Raw genomic sequence first — 22,778 nt, forward strand, 5'->3', positions numbered from 1 at the left:
AGGCCTCCCTGTGGCCTCGGTTTTCCATACAGACATGGGCTGAGCCAGGAGCCTAGGTGCACCAGGCAGGGTGCTCGCATCTACCAAGACACCTATTGCCCAGCCCCTGAAAGGGGGAATGGCAGAGGAGGGCTGGGCAGCTGCCTCCCCGCCGTGCTGCCCTACACCCCGCGGAGCAGGGACAGAAGCAGGGAAACAGGGAGCAGCAAGGGGGATACACACATTTGGGTCCTCCGGGCACAGTGTTGGCTACGGGGAGGGGAGGCGTGGGGGAGGGAGGAAAGACAGAGAAACAGAAGAACAGGTTTGTCTCCAGAGGGCCTGAGGCCCACCCATCACAGGCCAGGCACCAGGCTGGGAGGCAGGGGTCTTCAGCGGACACCCAGGGACCGCGGCCTCCCCAGCACCCCCAGTACGCCAACGTGGCTTCCAGGGAAACCGTCTGCGGCCTGCTTGGGCCAGCACCAGACCCAAACCATGCTGTCCACCCCGGCCGAGGCCAAAACCGCAGCCTCCCCCCGAGGTGGCTTGCCCAGGGACTCAGAGCTGGACTGGGATTCAGGTCCATGCCATGAGGGCAGCCGGACTGGCCCCAGCCAGCCAACGGGTGGCTGTCCTGAGGAGGGAGGCCACCCCGGCCTGCCTGCCCCGCCTAGGACAGGTGGCCCGGACACTCACTGTCGGTGATGTCCCCGAGACCCTGGGCGTACAGCAGGTCCCGCAGCCGCGTCACCTCGTCCTTCAGCTCACGGATCAGCTTGTTGTTCGGGTCCTCGTTGATGACGGCGTTACAGCGGATCTGTTTGGCCCGGTCGGCATACCTGGACGGCCAAGGGAGCTGTGGGCTGTGCCAACAGGCCCAAGGGGGCCCAGAGCCCTGCCCAGGGCAGAGCCACGGTGGGGAGGACCTCAGCAGCTGGGGCCCAGGGGCCGGACACAGAGCAGGTCACCCCACCTGGAGCCAGTGGGGCCATTGGCCAGAGCCCTAGAGGGGGGTCACCTAGCCCTGCCCCACATTTGGGAGGACTGAGTCACCAGGAGGAGCAGGGATGGGGGGGGTACCTCTCTGTGAGGCGGAGCCTTCACACCTGGACCTGTTCTCCCCGGAGCAGAGGGGGCAAGTCTGACAGCTGGGGGAATGTGACGACGCCCACGTGTGTGTGTGTTTTGCACTCCTAAGTGTCATCAATGTGTGCAAGTACCTACATAGGGACCCACACCCCTTCATCCTTTTACAGTTGGTGGCATGTGACCCAGTCAGCCGAGCAGCCTCCTTCAGGGCCAGCGCCCAAGCTGCCCGCCCTGCTGCCAGAGGGACCCTTGGAACACACCTTTGCGCCTTTGCTCCTTAAAGACCTGGTTTGGTACCTGGTCCTGGGCCCTCGGACCCACGGGTGGTGGGAAGGGAATGGGCCCATGAAGACCCAGCAGCCACTGGAGCCTCAAGGAGCCCCAGATGAGGTGACCCCCCAAAGTGGTGCCTCTGACTCAGAGAGAGAGGGATCCATGCCCTCCTGGAGCCAGGCCGGGTCCCTTCACTCCAGAACACACCTCAGCGTGCTCAGGGTCTCGTCGTAGTTGATGTCTGCGGGGCTCAAGGCCGCGACCATCGCCGTCCTCGAGTTCCCGCCTGTGGAAAGAAGGCCAGGTTGTGAGGGGGCCTCTCTCCCCCGTCCGCTCCTACCTTTGCAGCTGAGGAAGCCAAGGCCCAGACGGGTAAACCCTGTTCACACAGTGGACCTGGCCTGCACCACTGCAGAGGGGAGCCCAGTCATTTTTCTCCTAGAGTGTGTTTTCCTCACATTTGTGGCTACTTCACAACAGCCAGGCCCCCTCCCCATAATGAGAGGGGACTGGGGCCGACTTTACGGCATTTCCTGCAATGTCGGGAAAATTTCTTTAGAAATTTAACATTCATTTCAATTCAAGATGCAACGATTTCTTTCATTTTTATCTTCCTCGTTCGGAATATTTTTTTAAATATTTCATGTCCAAGTCCTGGCCCAGGGCGGCACGGAGCCTGGTGTCCGGTAGCGCACTGCATGAGGAAATGGACATTTCAGCTTCAGCTCTAAGGTTGATGGATCACTCGAAGGCTCAGAATATGGGGAGCCCTGGGCAGGGGCTGCGGGCTGGTCAGCAGCCAGGGCACCCCTCAGGGACGTGTGTCCTAGGAGCCATGTTCCCAGGGTGTGGCCCCCACACGAACTGCGAGGAGACAGTGTGAAGGGCTTGGGGTGCAATGCCACACCAGGTGCCAGACTGAACTACACGGGGTGTTCCCCCTGCCCTACCCTGGAGCTGGGTCTGGTTGTGGCTCTTGGCAGAAGCGTCTATCCGGTCCACGTCCCCAGTGAAGGACCACATTCCTAAGACACTCCCATCCACCCTCAGGGGGGCCCCAGGAGCCTTCAGGAGGCCTGACATGGCACCTGTCACTAGCCTGAGCAGAGATCAGCCAGGCTGGTTCTGGGGTGCTGAGTCAGCCAGCTGGGGCTCCTATACCGTGGCCACAAAGCTGAGGAAGGCTATGGGGCCCACCTGGTCTGCCTTACGCTCACCAGGTCATCCCAAGACTCAGTTTACCTTCCTGGGCGTCAGCCTCCCAATCTGTGAACATAGCCAGGGAGGACCCCCGAAGTTATTCTTGGGAGGAAAGGGATCAGTATTGGGATCCTTCAGGCTCCATATCCCTATCTGTGTCTTAGGGGCTCAGAACTCAGGGAGACAGGGTGACAGATGCCACCAACCAAAAACCCAGCAAGCAAGCAGGGCTCCCGGAATCACTGAGTCCCAGCAAGGAGTAGCACTTGGTCTGGGTGTCACAGGCTTGAAGCAGGAGCCCCAACATAGGTGTATGTGTTCTGTGGCCCTATGGGCCATCCTGCTTCCCCGCACTTGCTCTCATTAGCCCTTTGCTGGCCACCAGCCCTGGCCCTCCAGAAGGATCCCCCAGGTTTGCCTCAGCCTAGGCCCAGAAAGAGTGAGAGGCCTCCTGCTGGTCAGACACCCCTTCTTGGGAGGGAAGGCAGGACAATGGCTCAGGGCAGAAGTTAGAACCCTAGGGACAGGTGAACCCGAAGAGTCCTCACCCAGGTTTTCTCGGAGGAGCCAGGTCAGCACAGAATCTCTGTATGGAATGAAATCTGTCTTCTTCTTTTTCTTGTTCTGTGGGGGAAGAACATTCCAGGTCAATCCTGAGCCCGCTGGAGGGGAAGGGAGATGGAGAGGGCAAAGCCAAGGGTCTGTGGCATGGGTCCCCAAAGCCAAAGGCTGCTGTGGAGGGCGGGGCTAGGCCAGTCCTCAAGGCCTCTCCCCACCTGCCCCATACGGTGCTACCCCCAGCCGCCCACACTCAGGGCCAGAACCAGACTTGCTGTCCCATCCCCTCAGGTTCTCCCTAGCCCATCCCGTTGCACGTCTGGGCCACACAGGCGGACAGAGCCATTGCCTTCCCTCCACTCTGTCAGAAGAATGGACCTGAGCCCATCGCCCCCTCCTCAAGCAGCACTGTTGGTTCTGCTGACTAAAAAGAAAAGGTCCCACCTCACCTCTCTCTCTCCACATGGAACTCACCTTCCCTCCCCTGCAGTCCAGGCACAGACCCCTTCCTTAGAACCTGCTCCCCCACCCCTCCCCTCAGGATGAAGCAGCCTCTGCTGGCTGCTAGGAACCATTGCTCCTTACAGACACGACTAATGGACTGACTGAAGGAGTCCACTGATCATGGATACTCAGCTTCCAGTGTCACCTAGTTCTTGTAGACAGTTGCTTAAAAGTATTTGTTGAGCACCCACAGGGGCAGCAGACATGGCGCCTGCCCCCCAGACTCCCCACCTGGGGCGATGCACACAGGGGCTTCCATGAGGGCTGAGTCACTTCTCTGGGCAGAAGCTCTTCCATCATTGTTCCTTAGGATGATTTCCGATGGGCACTCCCTTGGCTCTCAGAGAACATAACTTGTGAAAGCTCCTGAGACACGAGGTCAGGATGGCTTCCCGAAATCCTGCGCTGGCTTCGCTGTCGGTGGGGCTTGAGTGTCCCTCTCCTCACAGCTCCTCAGGACTGATGGCCTTTTTCTCTCCATTGAGACTTGGTGGGTGAAAACTGTGCTTCTATGTGACCTTTGGATTACTTCATTCCGGAGGCTCAATCCTCTGCCACATCTGTCATAGTCCTCGTTTCCCTTCACGCGGTCCCTTCCGCGATGACCAGGAGTCACCTTCATTTCCACCGCTCTGTCCATCCACCATCAGCAGTTGTTCAGTCATGCTCCTGCCCCTCCCAGAACTAGCTGCTGCTCTCCCTTCTCCTCTGCCTTCCCAGCCTCCGTCACTTCACACCCGGATTTTTGCGACACTGACTTCCATTCTCCTGACCGCCACACCAGGCCACCCGGCTCCCCAGTCATTCTCCAGGCAACAGCCTGAGCAGCACATGCCAGATTAGATCAGACTGTGAGTTGTGCTGGAAACCCCTCCGCTGCTCCCCATCCAACCACAGTCAGTTGGTTCCTGACAACGGATCAGGCCCCTGCCCTTCTCTGGCCTCATGTTCCTCCATGCTCCCTGCTCCAGGCCCTGAGACTCAAAACCTTTCACACTCAATCCTGAGGAAGTTTCTACGCAACCCCTCCCACAGCACTTCACGCAGTTCCCACAGCACGCAGTTCCCACAGTGCCTCACATGTTCTCTCACAGTCCCTTCTTTCCTCACACGGTTCCCCACAGCACCCTACACAGTTTCAGGTCCATCACACAATTCTGCACCATTTGTCACACAATGCCTCCCACAGTTCATGACACAGTTCCTCTCTCTCGGTTCCTTATATTGTTCTTTGCATAGTTCCACCTAGATCCTCACAAAGATCTCTGAGTTCCTTGCATAGTTCCACACTATTCCTTACAGTCCCTGACACAGTCTTTCACAGTTCTTCACACATTTCCCCAAAGGGCTTCTCACAGCTCCTAACATAGATACCCGCCAAAGTCCCTCACATAATTCTGTTTTTTAAAGAGTTCCCTACACGGTCCCGAGGCAGCTCCTGACACTTCCACCCATAATCCCACAATCCCTCATGATTCCTGAAAACGTCCTCAGCACTTTCACACTATCCCCACACCATTTTGCATTCTTCCTCTCACAGTTCCACATAGTTTCTCACAATTCATATAGTTCCCAACAGTTCCTCAGTTCCTCATCTAGTTTCTCACACTTGCCCCACATTTCCTCACACAGACTTTACACAATTCCTCACACAGTTCCTCACAATTCTTCCAATTCCACAGTACTGCACAACTCTATATACAGTTCCACATGGTTTCTCAAACAGCTTTTCTCACAGTTCCTTACACGGTTCCTCATATAGTTCCTCTCAGATCCTCACATAATTCCTCTTAGTTCCTGACATAATCCTTCACACCACCCCTAACACAGTTCCATGCATACTTCCCACACAGTTCTTCAAACGGTTCTTCACACAATTCTTCTCAGTTCCTCAGTTTCCCCACAGCATTCCACATGTTTCCTTACGCAGTGCACACAGAGTTCCTCACAATTCTTCATAAAGTCTACATCTATTTCCTTACAGTTCCTCACAATTCCTCACAGTTCTCTACAGGAGTCACCTGGTGCTTTACATGGTTTTCATCTCAGATCCTCTCAGTTCCTCACTCAGCTCCCCCACACAATTTTTTCCTCTCACAGTTCCACAAAGTCCACATACAGTTCCTCACTATTCTTCACAGTTTCTCACCCAGTTCCACACACTTTCTCATAGTTCATACCGTTCTTCACAATTACCAACAGTCCACACAGTGCCACATACAGTTCCACACACATATTTTCACACAGATCCTACACAATTTTCCACACACTTTCACACAGATTCCCTCAAAGTTTCTTACACTTTTCCACACAAATCCCTGACATAGTCCATTACACAGTTCTGCATGCATTTCCCCAGAAAGTTTCTCACAGTTCCTCACATTCCTTTTCCCACTATGTGGGAAGTGTGTGTGTATAACTGTGCCAGGAACAGTGTGAAGAACTGCACTGAGACTGTGTGGGGAACTCTGTAAGTAACTGAGAAGAACTGTGTGAGGGACTGCGCACTGTCCCTCACATAGTTTTCCATATAGTTCCCTCACAACCCCCATACTTCCCCACACCATTTCACATACTTCCTCTCACAGTTCCACAGTTTCTCACAGGGTTCACATATGTTTCCTCACAATTCTCCACATAGTTCCCCACACAGTTCTACCCAGTTCCTCATACTTCGCCACAAATTTCCCCCCATCAGTCCAGAGTTCGTCACAGTTCTCCAAAAATTTCCTCAAAAGTCAGTCACACAATTCCCACACAGTCCACCCACATAGTTTCACACACTTGTTACAGTTCTGCAAAGTGCCTCACGATTCTTTACACAGAGTTCCTCTCACAATTCCTCACATAGTTTCTCCCACAGTTCCTATAATTCTTCATGGAAATCCTCAGAGTCATGCAGTTCCTCATGTATTTCCTCAAACTATTCCTCACAGTTCCTCAAACTGCTCCCCATACAGTTCCCCCACATAGTTTCTTCATAGTTTCCCACTCAGTTCCTCACAGCCACATACAGTTCACCACAGTTCCCTCATACAGTTTCACACACTTCCTCTCACAGTTCCACACAATCTTACACAGTTCCCTACACACTTCTTCACACACTTCCGCAGAAAGTTGCCTCATACTCTTTCCACACAGTTTTTTTGGTCCTCAAAGAGTTCCTCTCATTTTCTCACAGTTCTTGATACATTTCTTCGCAGTTCCTCCTAGTACCTCAGTTTGCCACACAGTTTATCTCATAGTTCCTCACAGTTCCCACAGGTTCCTCATTGAGTTCCTCATAAAATTCCACACAGTTCTCTCTATACACTTCCTCACATAATCCTTCACAATTCCTCTCATAAGTCACCAGTTTTTCATACAGTTCCACATAGAACTCCTCCAAATTCACAAAGTTCCCCGCACCGTTTCACATACTTCCTCTCCCATTTCAGTTCCATTCAGTCGTTCCTCACACATTCCACACAGTTCCTCACAATACTTGATACAATGCCAGAACTCTTGCATGGTTCCCCCTACTAGTACCTCACACTTGCCCTAGACAGTTCCCCACACAGCTCCTCACATGATCACTCACTGTTGCTCACAGGTCCACACACAGTTCCTCGAGGTTCCCCCCACACACAATTACCACATATTTTCCCACACCATTCCAAATATTCCCTATACCGCCACAGTTCCTCACAATTCTTCACATGTTTCCTGCCTAGTTCTCCACATGGTTCCATAGTTCCTCACAGTTCCCACACACAATTCCCACACCATCTCATACACTTCCTCTCACATTCCCTCAGAGTTCCTCATATAGTCTTCACATGGTTCCTCACAGTTCCCACACAGTTCCTTGGTTTCCTCACACAGTTACCTATTTAGCTCCCCATACCATTCTCCGCAGTTCCTCAGACAGTCCACACAATTACTCATAGTTCTTCATACACTTTCACATGCATTTTGTCACAGTTACAATTCTTCACAGAGTGCCATACGCAATTCTAATTTTCTGTGGTCCACAATACAGTCCTTTCCAGTTCCATGTGCATTTTACCCATTTCTCACACTTCCTCACATCCTTTACAGTCTTATGCACAGTATTTCACAGTTGCCCACGTAGTTCCTTACAATTCCTCATACAATTCCCACATTTGTCCCACACCATTTCAGATACTTCCTCTCACAGTTCCTCAGTTTTCACAGTTTCTAACACAATACTTCATAATTCCTCACACTGTTCACAATTCCACACATAATTCCCATACAGTTTCTCACAAAATCATTCACATAGTTCCTTACAAATACTCGCACTGTTCCTACAGTTAGTTCCTCTTAAGATCCTTGCTTAGTTCCTCCCATGTTTCCTCACAGTTCCTAATACATTTCCTCATACAGTTCCCCACATAGTTGGTCACACTCTTCCTCTCATTTCCTTACATAATTCCTCATGCTTCCCCACATGGTTCCTCACATTTCTTCCCACGCAATTCCTTACATAAATCAACATTTTTCCATTTCAGCTCCCCACACTGGGCTTTCCAACTACATGGCACAGCTGAGTACCCCTCTACCTGGGTGGCTCTTCCCCACTCTTCACGTCTTAGCCCTAAAGCTACCTGTCCTATAAAGCTTATGTGGCCATACTGACTAAAGGCTACCTTGTGTATAGGTCATGCTCACAGTCCATTTTTTTCCTTTGTGAGATTTATACCTATTCATAATTCTGTTTCTATGTCTATCATCTATGTCCCCCATCGTGCTGTGGCCCCTGCAAGGCTGTGTTGTTCTAACACACAGCTTCACTCAGAATTGGGTTCACTGTGTTTGTCTGCTAGGTGCACAAACAAAAGGTACTTTTACTGCCAAGACCTTCGCAGAACAACTAGGGCTAAAGGCACTCCTTGCTTCTAGCCCCAGTGCAATGGCTGAAGACTCCTCCCCCTAGAACTGAAGAAAGCAGCTTACCTTATTGGGCCCAGAGTCCTGGAAAAGAAAGATAGAATCTGAGGACCTGGAGTGAGGCTGGGGACCCAGGGTGTATGGGGAGGGAAGGACTAGTGGGCTCCAGAGAGCAAAGGAACCGGCTGGGTGAGCCAAGTCACTGTGAGAGGCTGCAAAAGGCCCATCACTCACCACCTGGCCATCACTGGCCACCCTGGTCCTGACAGGCCAAACAACAGAGCAATCTCTCAGGCTGCTGTCACCCAGCAGCTCTTCCCTCACCCCAAACTATTTAAGAAAAAGGTTGGGGCCTTGTAAGAATTTTCCTTCTCTGGACAAAAGCCTAGGTGTCTTGGTGAATGGCCAGTACTGGTGGGGAAATTTTGACACCATCTGTAGCCTAGGGACACAGACCCTTCACATCTCCGAGATTTCCCTTGAACCCCAGGCACCCTGATAGAGATAGCACTTGGCACAGGTATGACAAGCATCTTTCCAGAATGAAGGACAGGGAGCCATAACCCATCCCATCCATCTAGTTCTAGAAACCCAAAGCTAGCTCACCATTTCAGCCAGAGCAGAGATCACCTTCCCCAGCGTGGTCAAGGACTTATTGATGTTGGCTCCCTCCTGTGTGGGGAGAAGACAGTCAGGATATCAGGAAGCCTCAGGACCCTCTCGCTCCAGAGTGATCCCCTGGGGCCTCATGCCATGAGACAAGGGGCTAAGGCTGCCAAGCCCTGACTGTTCATCCGGGACTCCTTGGAGCATGGGGGGCTCTGGCAAGAAGCCAGGCAGAGGCTCACCCTGGCCAGGGGAGTACACTTGCCCAGCTTCTTCCAGGCTTCCTGGGGGTCCTCGTAACATCTCACACGAGCCCTGGGGCCCAGCTGGTACAATTTCCAGAGACTCTTCCCACCCACTGGGTAATGTGGCACCAAAGTGAGGCTGGAACATGAAGGCTCTCCTTCCGGACACCAAAGACGTCTTTGATAAGAGACTCTTTGCCTCACAGCCTGTGTTCTGGAGCAAAAGCCACACACCGGTGCCCAAGTCACTGTGAGGACCCACGAAAGGCCCAGCTTTCCTGCTGGGGTCTCTGTCCTTGTTGGCCCTTAGCCAGTGTGCCGGGTGCAGCCCTCTGACTCCTGGCCTCCTCTCACCTCCTCCTGTGCCCCCTACTCTCCCTGCCCAGGCTCGCCCTGTGTGGGGGTGGCCCCAACCACCTCCAGCCCACCCTGGAGCAAGCCAGCCTTAAAGACACGGCCCGCCAGGTGAGCGAGGCGCAGGGTCACAGACACGCCAGTCCGGCCCCTACCTTGAGACGCGTGCCCTTGGCTCCTGTGGAGTCGGCCCGCTCACTCCCGGCCAGGTCCACCAGGCTGATCTTGCTCACCTGAAACAGCAACTGTGTCAGATGCAGGAGAGGCCGCAAGGCCACTGTGGGGACATGGCCAAGCCCTTCCCTGGGCCTGATGGTCTCTGACCCTGCACTTTCCCTCCCTTCACAGCTTGTCCGAGGCTCTGCCTGAGGTCAAAGCCCACATCCCTGAGAGGCTGTGTGCCCCTGGCCCCTAAAATGTCTGCTGCTGCTGCTGTGCTGCTCTCAGCACACAGGGCACTCTTCATCTGTCGGCACAGAATTCCCCACAGAGCTCCCCAGGGTGTCCTGTCACCTGTTTCCACAGATGGGCTCATTGTCTATGGTGGGATCTGAATCCGCTTCCAGAGCCCCAGCGGCTCAGCTGCCTCACAAGGGCACAGTTGGCTGGCCCAGTGACCAGGCGGTGGGGGGATGGAGGCGACACTGCCACGGCCTGGGCTATGCTGCCACATGGGTTCCAGAAAAACCCAGGCCCTCCCGATCCATGGCCATTGCAGATGCAGACAGGACTTGCCCAGACTTTAACAGCCAGAGACCCTCTTGGTGCCCAGAGCCCATGCTGGGTGGCAGGGGGTGGGAGGGTGTCGCAGGGGGTGGGAGGGTGTCACAGCAGGTGACCCCCAGCCCAGTCCACCCTGTTCCAGTTCCACACTCTGCCCACCCAGGCCCCACTGGGCCATCGTGACTCTCTGGGAGGAGGGTACCAGGCTGAGGTGACCCTGGCATGGCCGGGGCCTAAGTGGGGCTAACTTCTCCCAGACACCCTGCAGTCCCTGGGGTGCTGCCAGTCAGGAGGGGACTGGGATACCCCCAGGAGGAGGCCTGGACCATGGGTCAGGGGAGATGACATGGAGAAAACCTGACACCCAGAGACAGAGCCACGAAGGGACAGGAAGAAGCTGTGAGCCAGCCAGGCTGCCCCTTGGGGAGCACAGAGACCACATGTCTGGACAAAGTGTCTGTCCGGGGCCACCACACAGGCCAAGACGTGTAGGAAAGGCATCTGGAGCCACAGGCAGGGTGGCGCCGGCCAGCACAGCCTCAGCTTTGTGCCTATGGATGCCAGGGCCCCCACTCCCGCCCGTTGGTCAGGCCCCACGGTCACCCCTTGTGACAGGCGCTCATCCCACCCACGGCCCCCAGCCCTCGAGGGCTGCCAGCACCCACTGTGGTGCAGCTCTGGGGCCAGCCCTCCTGGGCCCCCTGTCCCCACCACAACTACCAGGCAGGAGGTGGACTGGGGTAGATGTTGGGTGGGGCGCAACGTCCAGATAGGCTGGCCTGGCAGGCCCAGCCACAGGCTGGTGGTGGTGAGGGCCTGGCGCCCAGGGTGGGGGACGCGGTGCGTGCCCTGTGGGTCGGCGGTTGCCCTGGCCTCCTCGTCCTGCCTGACGGGACTGACCCCTGCCCCCTGCCCAGACGGCTGCCGTCTGCCAAGGCCACACTCACTTTCTCCGTGGTGATGTTGGTCTCTGCATCGTGGCGCTTCTGGGTGAAAATGATGTTGAAGACCGCGTGGGAGCGGCTGCTGGTTTCGTTCATGTTTGTGGCTGCCACGGTCCTGGGGGGAACAGAAGCCACACAGGGTTACTTGTCATCCCGTGGTCGGGAGTGAGAGTGGCTGATGACCCAGCTGTGTCTGCTCCCCTTGGCTCCCCGGGTTGCCCTGCCTAGCCACATGCTGGCCCTGCCTCCTATGATGGCAGAGCCGGGCCCCACCCTTCGAAGGCACCCTGCGATGCCTTCCCTTTGGCCCTTCGCTGAGAGCCCCTACCCTGTGCTCTATCCGGAGAGCCATTCGCCCTGGGAGAAGGCAAGATTGGCCCTCCTGACCATGGAGCCTGACAGGGCAGCTGCCCACCGGGAGGGCCCCTGGGGAGCCACCACAGATGACACCAGTGCCCCCCAGGGAACAAACCAACCCCCCCCCCAGAGGAACAGCCCTTGCATAGGGGACGGGGTGGGGATCTGGAGACCCCCCCCCAGGCTGGCATGTGCCCTCCGTGACCTCAGGCCCCCGGGGCCCACCCCGCCAAGGCAGAGAGGGGGGAGGTCTTGGACAGACCGACAGGTGCCCCAGGGACCAGGCCTTCCACAGGGGCATGCAGCAGCAGGCATGGGGAGGACAGACCAGCCACCCAGCACGCACCTGGCCTTGTTCCCTGAGTCCATGAGGTCCTGGATGTCATTGTAAGAGGTGACGGCCAGCTTGGAGAGGTCCTCCACGTACGGCCCCAGCAGTGGGTGCTCCCTCACGCGCAGGTTGCCCTTGTTCTTGGGATTCAGGAGGTCGCGGACGCGCTCACAGTAAATCTCCATGTAGCTGACCTGCAGGGCAGAGACATTCCCTCAGGGACCCCCAGGCAGGGAGCCGGGGGTGTGGGGGCCACCAGCAGGGAACCCCCCCAAGGTGGGGATACAGGGTTGGCTGTCATCAGGGACAGGGGTAGGGGGTAGGGGGCCACCTGCTGGGTAGGGGGAGGCATGCAAAGGACCCCCAGCCCGTGTGAGTGCAGGAGCTGGGCTGTTAGCCCATCCCCTCCAGCTGGCCTCCCCCTCCTACCCACCCCCCATCCTGGGGGCCCATCCTGTGGAAACACCCCAGGGGCACTGCGGCCACAGCAGAACCAGGCTATGCAGCTCGGAGACACCTGTCCTCACACCTGGCACAGAGTGCTACTTAATCAACACTCACTGAGCAGGGGACCACCCCTCACTTCTCTGTGCCCAGCATGTCCCCGTGCTCTGAGTGGGTACCCTGAGTGGGTTGCTACATGCATGCACGAGTGACAAGCTCAGGGACCAACCAGGGGCGGGGACTTGCTTTAAACCAGAAAAGCATTGCTGTCCCTGCCTGGACCACCTCCCTCTCCATGCTGGAGTCACAGACACTCAGGGAGCCCTACCTCCACGGAGTAGGACATGTTGTCATTGGTCGTGTCATTGATTCGGGAGAACAGGTCTTCACAGAGCTGCGGGGCCGAGGACACAGTGTCAGACGATGGGGATAGTGGTGCTGTTCCTGCAGACCTGCCCCCAGGTGCTGTGGGCAGCCTGAGCTCTCCAGGCCCCTCCTGCTCCCCAGTAGTCCATCTCAAATGCACTGAGAAGGCCTGCACCCTAAGAGCAGCTGTCTTCTGCTTAAGTCCTGGAGTCCTCTCGGATGATATCCGATCCTTTCCCACTCTCTGCGTGCCGTCCTTGTGTACACAGAGTGGGCGGGGTCTCTCATGCTACAGACTACCTGGCATTCTCCCCTGCCCAGGCCAGGTCAAGCGCTAACCAGCGCAGATCCAGAGGCCTGCCCAGGGGAGCTGGTGGGGTGGGGGCCAGGGTCCCAGCAGTACCGAGGCATCTGCCTCAGCCTTACCCAAAGGCCACCCCTCATCCAGGCATCTTTCTCTGCCCAGACGACCAGGCCTCACAGCACCCTGCGCTAGGGCCTAGGGCTCTGCCCCTTGCTGCTCCGCAGTGCCCTCTGCCCTCCCGGTTTACCTTCCCTCCTGGCTCTGTCCTCCTGTGGCTACTCTCCCAGGGCACCCTGCCAGGTCCTTCCGCCTCAGTGGTGCAGATCCATCTGGTTTGCCCTTATGAGGCCCTGTGCCGCCTTCCCTAACCCCCGCGTGCCTGTGGAATGATGCCCTGCTGGTCCTTCTCCTGCTTGCCCATCATGGTGTAGGACTTGCCGGCCCCGGTCTGCCCGTAGGCGAAGATGCACACATTGTAGCCCTCGAAGGCGTGCTGCAGCATCTCCTCCCCAATGTCCCGATATACCTGCTTCTGGGAGGCGTAGTTGATGTCCTCGGGCTGGAAGACAGAAGGCCACACGGCTGTAGGAGGCCGGATGCACCCCTGCACCCCCACCCCTTGCACACTCCCTGCACAGGGGCCCCAACCCTGCCCGGCAGGGTGCACTCCCCAGGGGAGGGGCTGGAAGGCGCTGGCCAGAGGGCATTTCTGCAGAGCTAACGGGCTGTACCAGGGTCAGAGGCAGGAACAGGAGACAGAATGCTCAAAATGAAGGCGTGGCCGGCAGCCTTGGGACTGGGAGGGCGGGACGGGAGGCCCAGGAAGCCCAGGGACCAGGCTACTATGTGAAATGCTCTCCTAACAGGACTGCTTTACGCAGGCCCCAGGGGGTTACCCTAACAATGCATGTCACCACTGAGGGTGACCTTCCACACACAACTTGGGAAAGTAGCCCCCTCCCCGCCCCGCCCTGGGCCTCACACCTGTCCCTCCTTCCCCTGCAATGGCAGCCTTGTTTAGAGACACATACATCTCAGAAAGGTCAGGGGACACGTCGAGCATCCACACTGCTGCGGCACACCCCCCCACCTCCCGCGAGCCCCAGACCTGGGCTTACCGAGGTGTGTGACCAGTAGGAGTAGTCGAAGCTGAAGCTTTTGGGGGTCTCCTTGGGCTGTTTGGGGTTAATGATAGCTGCAGAGGGGGACAGGCATGGCGGTTAACCCTCTGCTGGGGGGACAGGCCATCAGCATGTGGTACATACCCCCCAGACAGGTACCCCAAGAGAGGGAGGCCTCTGGCCCCAGACAAGCCAGTCCACCAGGGGGACAGGACCAGGGCTCCAATTCCAGGCAGACAGGCCATGTGTGCCCCTTTCCTCCGTCAGGTGGACCCTGCTGCCCATACATGCCTCCTCATGGCACCCAGACGGGTTCCTTCCTGCAGACGCTGGGTCAGCAGGAGACCCCCCAGCCACCTCCATGCCTCGGTCCAGCCCTGCTCCCCACCCCACTCCTCTGCTCTGCACACACGCGTCCAAGACCCACACGGAGGCTGGAGACCATGGGCGGGGTCGAGCTCTGCTCCCTGTGTGCCCACCATTACCGCATGGATCATCCGTGCACCACGGGATTCCATCGCAGTCACACAGCTTGGCCCTCCTGCCCCATGCTGCTGGTGCCTTGCGGGCCTGCTCTCATGGGCTTCCCTGGCACCATCTTCTGCATGGTCCCCTGCCCCCGCCCCCAGTGAGTGGCACGTGATGCTGGTCAGAGGTACCACACCCAGAATGTCATTTTTTCAAGCCAGGAACGAGGCCACAAAAGCGTGGTGGTGCCATCAGCCACCAGCTGGTGCCAACCACAGAACCTGGCAGGCCCCCACCCCAGGCTGCTTTGCCTCAGGCCAGCAAGGAACCCCACTCCAGTATTTCCCATGTGCCAGAGGCACAGGCCACATGCATCTGGGGGTCAGGCAGGAGCCACCGAGGCCCCCAACCCCATCAGGCCACCCACCCACTGCCTGCTGGGCCAACATCCAAACCTGCAACTGCCCTATAGGCTGGCCTCATAGCCATTTGCTCGGCCTGAGTGCCCCACTCCCAGCACGGGCTTTGCCTGCAGCCTGTCCCCAGGGATGACTCAGTTTTGGGCCCCAGACCCCAGGTTTGAGGAGTTCTGGGAGATCACCCAGCACGTTTGGGAAGCAAGCAGATGGAGCAGGTGACTGACCGTCACAGTGCTGTCCTTGGAGCCAAGCGCAGCTCACATCCATGCTGCCTCCAGGAGCAAGGCCAAGGACAGAAAGCGGCCCTGCTTCCAATTCCTGAGGGGACCTGGGGACGCAGCCACTGGAACCCCAAGCGCAGGTAATGCCAGTGCCGTGGAAACAACAATCACAACAATCACAGCATCTCCTAACCCAAGCCCGGGCCAGGCCCCCGATGGCCCCCACCCCGTCCAGCCTGCTCCCCTTTGTCCCGTGTGACCCTTGCCCAGTTCTGGGTGCCGACCTCGCTCTGACCGTGTCCTGGTGCTGGGGAGTTTGCCATGTACCTCTCCTGGACTGCGGGCTCCCTGCGGCAGTGGCAGGGGGCTCCCAGGAACAGAGCACAGCTGTGCTCAAGGAGTACCGAGTGACCGGGGACAGCCAACAGTGAGGGACAAAGGGCAGGAGCTGGCCACAGGAGAGTCGGCCACGAGGACCATCAGGCAGAGGTCTTCTGGCACTCAAGACTGCCTGTCACCTCTCCCCATTCCCTCCTGGGGGTCCCATGGGATCTTGGGACCTTTACAGATGGGATCTGAGCTCCAAACGCAGTGAGACTGGAAGCCAGGATCCACCTGGGCCCGGCTCCTCACCTCCAAACCCTCACCAGGCACACTGGGACAGGGCCACTCCACTAGAGCAAGACCCTCCCTTCAGGGGCTTGAGTTTCTCCTTGTGTGGCACTAAGGAGGAAGGAAGGGTCCTCCTGGGGCGGCGGGGAGGGGGAGGGGGGGATAGGCAGAGCCCCTCCAGAGAGTGCACAATAGAGAGTGCACAAGGCACAGGCACCTGCCAGGGATGGAGATGTGGCTGGTGGGGGGCCCAGCTTGGACAGGGAAGGGAGGCAGGGAGGGACTGATGGGAGCCAGTGTGTGCACGTGCGAGAATGTCAGTGTGTGCACGTGTGTGTGCGAGAGTGTGTGTGCATGTGAGTGTGTGAGAGAGCATGTGTGCGCGTGTGTGTGTATGTGTGCGTGTGAGAGCATGTTGCGCATGTGTGTGCACACACAAGAGTGTGTGTGTGCATATGTGTTCATGTAAGCCCACGCATGGGCGAACTGGTTTACTAGCAGCCCACCGTGGCACACTCGCAGGACTGGGGAGACAGCCCGCTGCAGCAGACCAGAACACTACTGGGCTCTCAGGGAACAGAGTCCAACCCCTCAGCGCCAGCACAGGAGCGCTCACCTCCTCCCCTCTCCGACCCACTGGGATAGCTCCCTCTACCAGATGTGGCTCCCAGCCCCCGCCCCCCCGCCCCCCATCACTGTACCCCTTCTTAATGTTGCAAGACACTGCCTTTGTCCCTGCTAGTCTGGCTCCATCGGGCACTGATGTGTGCATTGCCTGCCTCCCCACTGGCGTGTCACCCAAGAGCACTAAGAGCCTCAGTCCTGCTGCCCTGGGGTTCCAGAGGGCAGCCTCCTAAGGCCCATGCCCAGAAAATGTTTACTGATGACCTGAAGGGGCCTCATGTCCACCCTGCTCTTCCCATGCAGCCACACATGATGACACACATCACAGAGCCTTGGTCTCCCCATCCATGCCTCGAGAACTGTCCTCATCCATGCCGGATGATGGGGACAACACACACGGCCACCACTGCGCTCTGTGAGCAGGACACCCACTGCAATTCTAAGGGAGAAGAATTCTAAGGGAGCAATTCCAGGGGAGAAGACGGCTCCAGGCTGTGTAGCCCTCCCTGGATGGGGCTGGCAGGAGAGACAGGCACCTGCCCTCTGGGCTGAGGCTGGTGCCCCAGCTCCCGGCCTCCAGGGCTCCTCTGTGGATACCGTGAACAGTCCTGCAGTGGTGCCACTGCTGAGCTCCCTTCTGTGGCCTTCCATTCCCAGGCTCACTCTATCTGGAGCCTAGAACATTCTAGAACAGTGACAGCAAATGGAGGCTTAGATGAGTTAGGCGTTTGCAACACCTGGGTCTGTGCAGAGGGCTGCTGATTGACAAAGGCCTTTGGGAGAAAGACCCCTAGAGCAGAAGAGAAGGGTCTGGAATGTTCCAGAATGGTGGTCACTGCCTGAAATCACACTGGGACCAGCTTGCCAGGATCCGGGAGGAGGGCTGGAGGCAGGAAGGCCAGGCTGAGCATGGGCCTGTGGAGCCTGGCTGGGCTGGGGGCAGGCCCTGGATGTATTGGCCCTGTGGCCTTGGTCTGTCCCCTCTGCTCCAGAGGCACTGTCCTGGGTGAGGAGTGTCCTCCCCAAATTCACATCCACTGGGAACCTCAGCATGTGACCTTCTTTGGAAATACAGTCCTGGCAGATGAGATTAGTAATGATGAGATCATGCCGATTAGGGCGGTCTGTATATAAGAAGTAGGGTCCACCAGAGACAGACAGACAGACATGCACAGGGAAAAGCCCACGTGAGGACAGAGGCCAGCCCAGGCCTGTTGCAGCTGCCACAAGCAGGAGACAGGTCAGGAGCACATTCTCTCAGAGTCTCAGAGGGAACCAAACCTATGGACACCTTGGCAAAATCACTTCTGTCTCAGTTCATCTGTCCCCGGAAACGGACTTCCCCCCGGTGCAGAGGGCCTTGGTGTCGGCTGGCCCATGGGGGACACAGAAGGCAGGAGACGCAGGCCCAGCCTTGCCTACAGGGCCTCAGCGGTGCAGGGGCAGAAAGATCCCCATCCAGAGCCTTCCTCTGTGGGACCAGAAGGACTCAGAAGATGGGAAACCCTGCCAGATGTCCCCACGTCTGCTGTCTTGCACAGTGGGAACGTGGGGAGACACACAGGACGTCTGCACCCCTCGGTAACCTCCACTGGCCTGCCAAGAGGTGGACGGAAGCGTTTGCCATGCAGTTTGCCTGGCTCACAAAACCAGCAGATTTGGCCCATTCAAGGGAAGGGTATTGTTTATTCAGGTGATAAACACAGGAGGACAAAGGATGTTTAGCAGTTAACGTTTCTAACGTGTTTGTGTCAGCACGGAGCTTTGAGCGGCCCATTCAGGGACCCGGCATCTCCTGTGAGCACCTGGATCTGAGATCCAAGAACTGTGTCAACATCCCAGGGGGTGGAGCGGGGAAGGCTGGATGGCCTCCCACCCTGACACTCACGGCCTGGCACGGGGCCCTGACAAGCCAGTGCGTGGCCAGAGCAGCCACGTGGTCCGCTCCCCGGCGTCTCCATATTGCTGAGCAAGTGCTCCCTGCTGAAAACACAAGCTGGCCCTAAGGCCTTGCATAGCCTCCACACAGAGCACCATCCCCACCCCTTCTCACGGGCCCCACCTACACTGAAAACGTGGCTGTGAGCTGCCGCCCAAACAGTTCCACGCACTCCCTCCTCAGCCTGGCTCGGGGGACCCCCCCCCCCAACTCTGCCCCAGCGTCGCCAGGAAGAAAACCCAACCTGGCCGCTGACCCCATTCCACAGATAAGCTTTCCTGCACCAAGGGATGGAGGGCATCCCTCTCCTCTGGGCTCCCCCAGCCTTCACCCACACTTCTGACATGGCTTCTAGCACTTTCTACCAGTACCATCACTGCTTTCTCCCAGATGAATACAGCTTCCCGAATGACTGTCTCAATTATCCATTCTTCTGACACTTCTTTCCTCTCTGTCTGTCTGTGTCTCTGCGTCTCTGTCTTTAGGGCCAGAGGCCAGTCAGAGCTTTCAACCCCACAGCCCATCATCTCCTCCAGCTGTCTGCTTCCCTGGCACCTGTCCCACCCTATCTGAGACCACTCCCAAGCTCCATGGGAGACGGGTCTGACTCTGATGTGTTGTTCTATATCCTGCCAGCTCCCAGGGGGTGTGGTCACCTGTGAGCCACTCCTGCCCGGACTCTCAGCTACTGTCTGAGGTGAGGGTGGTGCTGCCAGGGCCTGGTCCAGGAGGGAACAGGGGTCCCCACTGTCATTCTTGACATCTGGGATCATCTGAGAGTGACATGGCAGACCCTGTCGGCTCCTTGGGCACATGTCCTCTGCCCACCCAGGGTCACAGCTCCCAGCAAAGATCATGGTTCCTAGCCTGGGGTCACTTCTCACCAGAACTCACAGTTCCCACCAGGGGTCACAGTTCCCACCACAGGTAACAGTTCCCACCAGAGGTCATGGTTCTCACCAGGGGTCACAGTTCCCACCAGAGATCATAAATCCCATCAGAGGTCACAGTTCCCACCAGCGGGTCACAGTTCCCACAAGAGATCACAAATCCCACCAGAGGTCACAGTTCCCACCAGAGGTCATGGCTCCAACCAGGGGTCACAGTTCCCACCAGAGCTTGCAGTTCCCATAAGGAGTCGCAGTTCCCACCAGTAGTCATATTTCCCATCAGAGGTCATGGTTCTCACTAGGGGTCACAGTTCCAACCTGGGGTAATAGTTCTCACCCGAGGTCATGGTTTGTATCCAGGGGTCACTGTTCTCACCTAGGATGCCGTGGGTCCTACCCAGAGTTCAGTTTCTGTGCAGCCCTTGGCTTCCAACCTTTAGGCATGAGTCACACCCCCTGAGCACCTGCTCAGGTCATAAGGAAACCAAGCCCCTGGACTGACCCTCGGCTCATGCTGGGGAAGATGCTGGACAAGCAGCCAGCCTCGGGGAGGACAACGCGGAGACACATTCTCTATGCCAGAGGGTCCCAGTGACCCAAACCTGCTGTCTGGGGCGGCCACCCATGCATCAGCATCCTCCACAGCTTCTCCGCATGTCCACATTCTCTCCCCGCATAGCTTGAGACCACCTCCTCAATAAACCTTTGGCACCCAAATCCTCACATCAGGGTCTGCTTCCAAGGACCCAGTGGAGGCAACACCATTCCTAAGCACTGTGACAAAACCTCAAATGCACATGGCTACACTGTGCCCAGTGGCCCCTGAGTGAGATCTGAGCAGGACCTCCACAACCTGCCCACCCAGGATGAAGGAGTCTGAAAAGACCACCTCCCCGCCCCCACACCTTCCCACAGAGCCTAAGGTACCTAGAACATTCTAAAGACCCCTGAATCCTCACCCCCTAAACAGGCCTAGGGAGGCAGCTGCCCTCCTCTCTGAGTGCCTCTCCCCTTGGCCAGCCCCTCCCTAAACACCTGGAGAGCTGGTGGAGTATGGGTGTGTGGGGGGTGAGGCCTGCCATCCATCCCACAGCCTCTGGGGGAAATGACAGCCAGCACACAGTACGGCTTGTGGCCCCTGAGCCTACGGTGACAGTCGCGGTCACTGCTCGAGGGACCCCAGGGGCAAACCACTTGGCTGAGCCTGGAATTCTCGTTCTAAGTCACAGGCCTGGGGGCAAACTGTTAGTCAGCTGGAGACATAACCCAGACACTGCCTCAATTTTCATGGGACCAAAACAAGTCCCCCCAACTTCTGTGTTAGAAGCAAAGGTGGATGGGGGGCAGGAGGGTCTCCTGGGGTCCAGCCATGCTCCACTTCTTGGCCTGGGTTCTGCTTGGGTTGGAAGAATCTGTCCACTCGTCTGCATGAGGGGACAACAGGATCCACAAGTTCAAGGCCAGGGAGCAAAGGCCAGGCAGGGAGTGGGTGCTGTTTCCCTCCAGCAGCCTGTGTGCTAACGAAGCTGTCAGGGCCCACCTGCCTTCCTGAGCACCACACTGTCATTCCCTCCCTAACTCCCACCTGTTAGCATGGGGACTGCAGGCCTCCTCTCCTCAGGAATGTTTGAGACGACTTACGGTTGTAAACAAGGGAAAAGAATAGGCTTGAATGAAGTGACATATATATGTATAAGTGGGGGGCAGCTGAAGCGAGATGAGATCCAGAACCTCACGCGCTGGTGGGAAGTGGGCCCCCAATTCACGTTATCCTGAGCCTCAGAAGATGACCTTCTTTGGAAACGGGGTCTTTGGAGATGGAATTAGCTGTCACAGTGAGATCACACCAGATCAGGGTGGGTCCTACATCTGGGGACCAGCATTCTGTTCTCTTTTTGTGTTTCAAGTCGTTACTTAAATGCTACTTCGGTCACATACTGTGGAGGACTGGTTTCAGTGACCGTCCACTCTACCCACAAGGCCCAGTGCTGACAGCGAGTGTCCTCCTGAGGGCCCAGCACCCACCTAGCCCACCCGCCCTCCACCTGTGAAGGCCACCAGCCACCACAGGACACAGGCCCAGATAGCCGAACCACCTGGAGCCGCAGGAGGCAGGAAGGAGTCTGGTCTAGAAGGTCAGAGGCAGCAAGACCCTGTCAATACCTTGACTTTAGACACTGGCCTTCAGAACTGTTGTAGGAGCCACCACCCACCCCCACTGGTGGTCATCTGTTGCCACCAGCTCAGGGAATTGGTACTCCATGGTCGATGAGGGAGCCGGGGTGGGGGGGGGTGCCCAGGTCCCAGTGACGCACCACCCGTGGCCACCCATGACCAGTACTCACTGGTGGTGCTTCCGGACATCTGGATGATGCACTTGGAGTCTCGGCTCATCTCCCGGGAATTGAAGGGGCGGACGCGTACCGCCACCTTCACCGAGGCCCCGGCCATCGTGCCGGCCTTTGTGGGTCACCCTTAGCAGTGCTGGGAGCCCAAGTGAGCGTGGAGACCTTGAGAAAAAGGGAGACATGAATTAGAAACAATACCCAGAAAGGCAGAACAGTTACTTCTGGGGGCCGGCAAACTTCTCCCTTCCAAAATCCCGCTAAAGGAGGCTTGCATGTGGTGCCAATCCAGAGGGATGGGGGGCTGCGGCGGGGGTGGCTACAGATGAGAAACACCACAAATACAGCCTGGCTTAGCAAGCCTGGAAATCCAGAGCCTAACAAGAAACAAGCCAATGCACTCAGTGGGACCCAGAAAGGCTCCTGGCGCCTCCAAAAGTGGCGTCCGGGTGGGACCAAAAATGGTTGTTGGTGGAAAGCCAGCATTAAACCTCCCATGGGTTGAATTCTGTCCCCTCAAAATCCCTGTGTTGAAGTCCTAAACCCCAGGACCTCAGAATGTGACCTTATTTGGAAATGGGGTCCTTGCAGATGTGACTGGTAAAGATGAGGTCACGCAAGAGTCTGGTAAGCCCCGGAGTCAACATGGAGTCCTTACAAAAGAGAACAACTGGACAGACACACACCAGGACAGTGTCAGGTGAAGACAGAGGCAAAGATCCGGGCGATGCTTCTACAAGCCAAGGAATGGCTAAGGTGACAGCAGACAAAGCCCAGAAGGAAGCCACCCTGTCCACACCTGACCTCTGACTTTCGGCCTCCAGACTGGGAGACAATATGTCTCTCTTCTCTGGGCCACCAGTCTGTGGAATCGTGGTTCAGAGGCCCTGGCAGACTAGGGAAGACCCCCAGGGCCCCACTCTCCCCTGTGGCCATCCAGAGCCTGGACCTCCCCCACCACCTGGC

General features: G+C 57.1%; 1 protein-coding gene across 16 annotated transcripts in view; it reads right to left on the reverse strand.

The window, feature by feature from the left end:
• Positions 1 to 22,778, reverse strand: part of KIF1A (kinesin family member 1A) — an 88,322-nt gene that overhangs the window by 44,876 nt on the left and 20,668 nt on the right. For 11 of the 16 annotated variants that reach the window (XM_032857674.1, XM_032857681.1, XM_032857679.1 and 8 more), the window contains exons 2-14: positions 21,813 to 21,977; positions 14,292 to 14,368; positions 13,553 to 13,732; positions 12,832 to 12,897; positions 12,075 to 12,253; positions 11,375 to 11,486; positions 9,860 to 9,937; positions 9,106 to 9,171; positions 8,566 to 8,583; positions 3,093 to 3,168; positions 1,552 to 1,630; positions 679 to 821; positions 223 to 249 (exon numbers count right to left, since the gene is read on the reverse strand). In XM_032857674.1, the coding sequence (XP_032713565.1) occupies positions 223 to 249; positions 679 to 821; positions 1,552 to 1,630; positions 3,093 to 3,168; positions 8,566 to 8,583; positions 9,106 to 9,171; positions 9,860 to 9,937; positions 11,375 to 11,486; positions 12,075 to 12,253; positions 12,832 to 12,897; positions 13,553 to 13,732; positions 14,292 to 14,368; positions 21,813 to 21,918 (1,207 nt within the window). In that variant the 5' untranslated portion in view covers positions 21,919 to 21,977. Of the gene's footprint in view, positions 1 to 222; positions 250 to 678; positions 822 to 1,551; positions 1,631 to 3,092; positions 3,169 to 8,565; positions 8,584 to 9,105; positions 9,172 to 9,859; positions 9,938 to 11,374; positions 11,487 to 12,074; positions 12,254 to 12,831; positions 12,898 to 13,552; positions 13,733 to 14,291; positions 14,369 to 21,812; positions 21,978 to 22,778 lie in introns of those variants that run through there. The other 5 variants (XM_032857689.1, XM_032857680.1, XM_032857687.1 and 2 more) reach the window with 2 other exon arrangements.

Source organism: Lontra canadensis, unplaced genomic scaffold, assembly GCF_010015895.1.
Source record: "Lontra canadensis isolate GAN:19392208 unplaced genomic scaffold, GSC_riverotter_1.0 scaffold13, whole genome shotgun sequence".
NCBI classification, from domain to species: Eukaryota; Metazoa; Chordata; class Mammalia; order Carnivora; family Mustelidae; genus Lontra; species Lontra canadensis.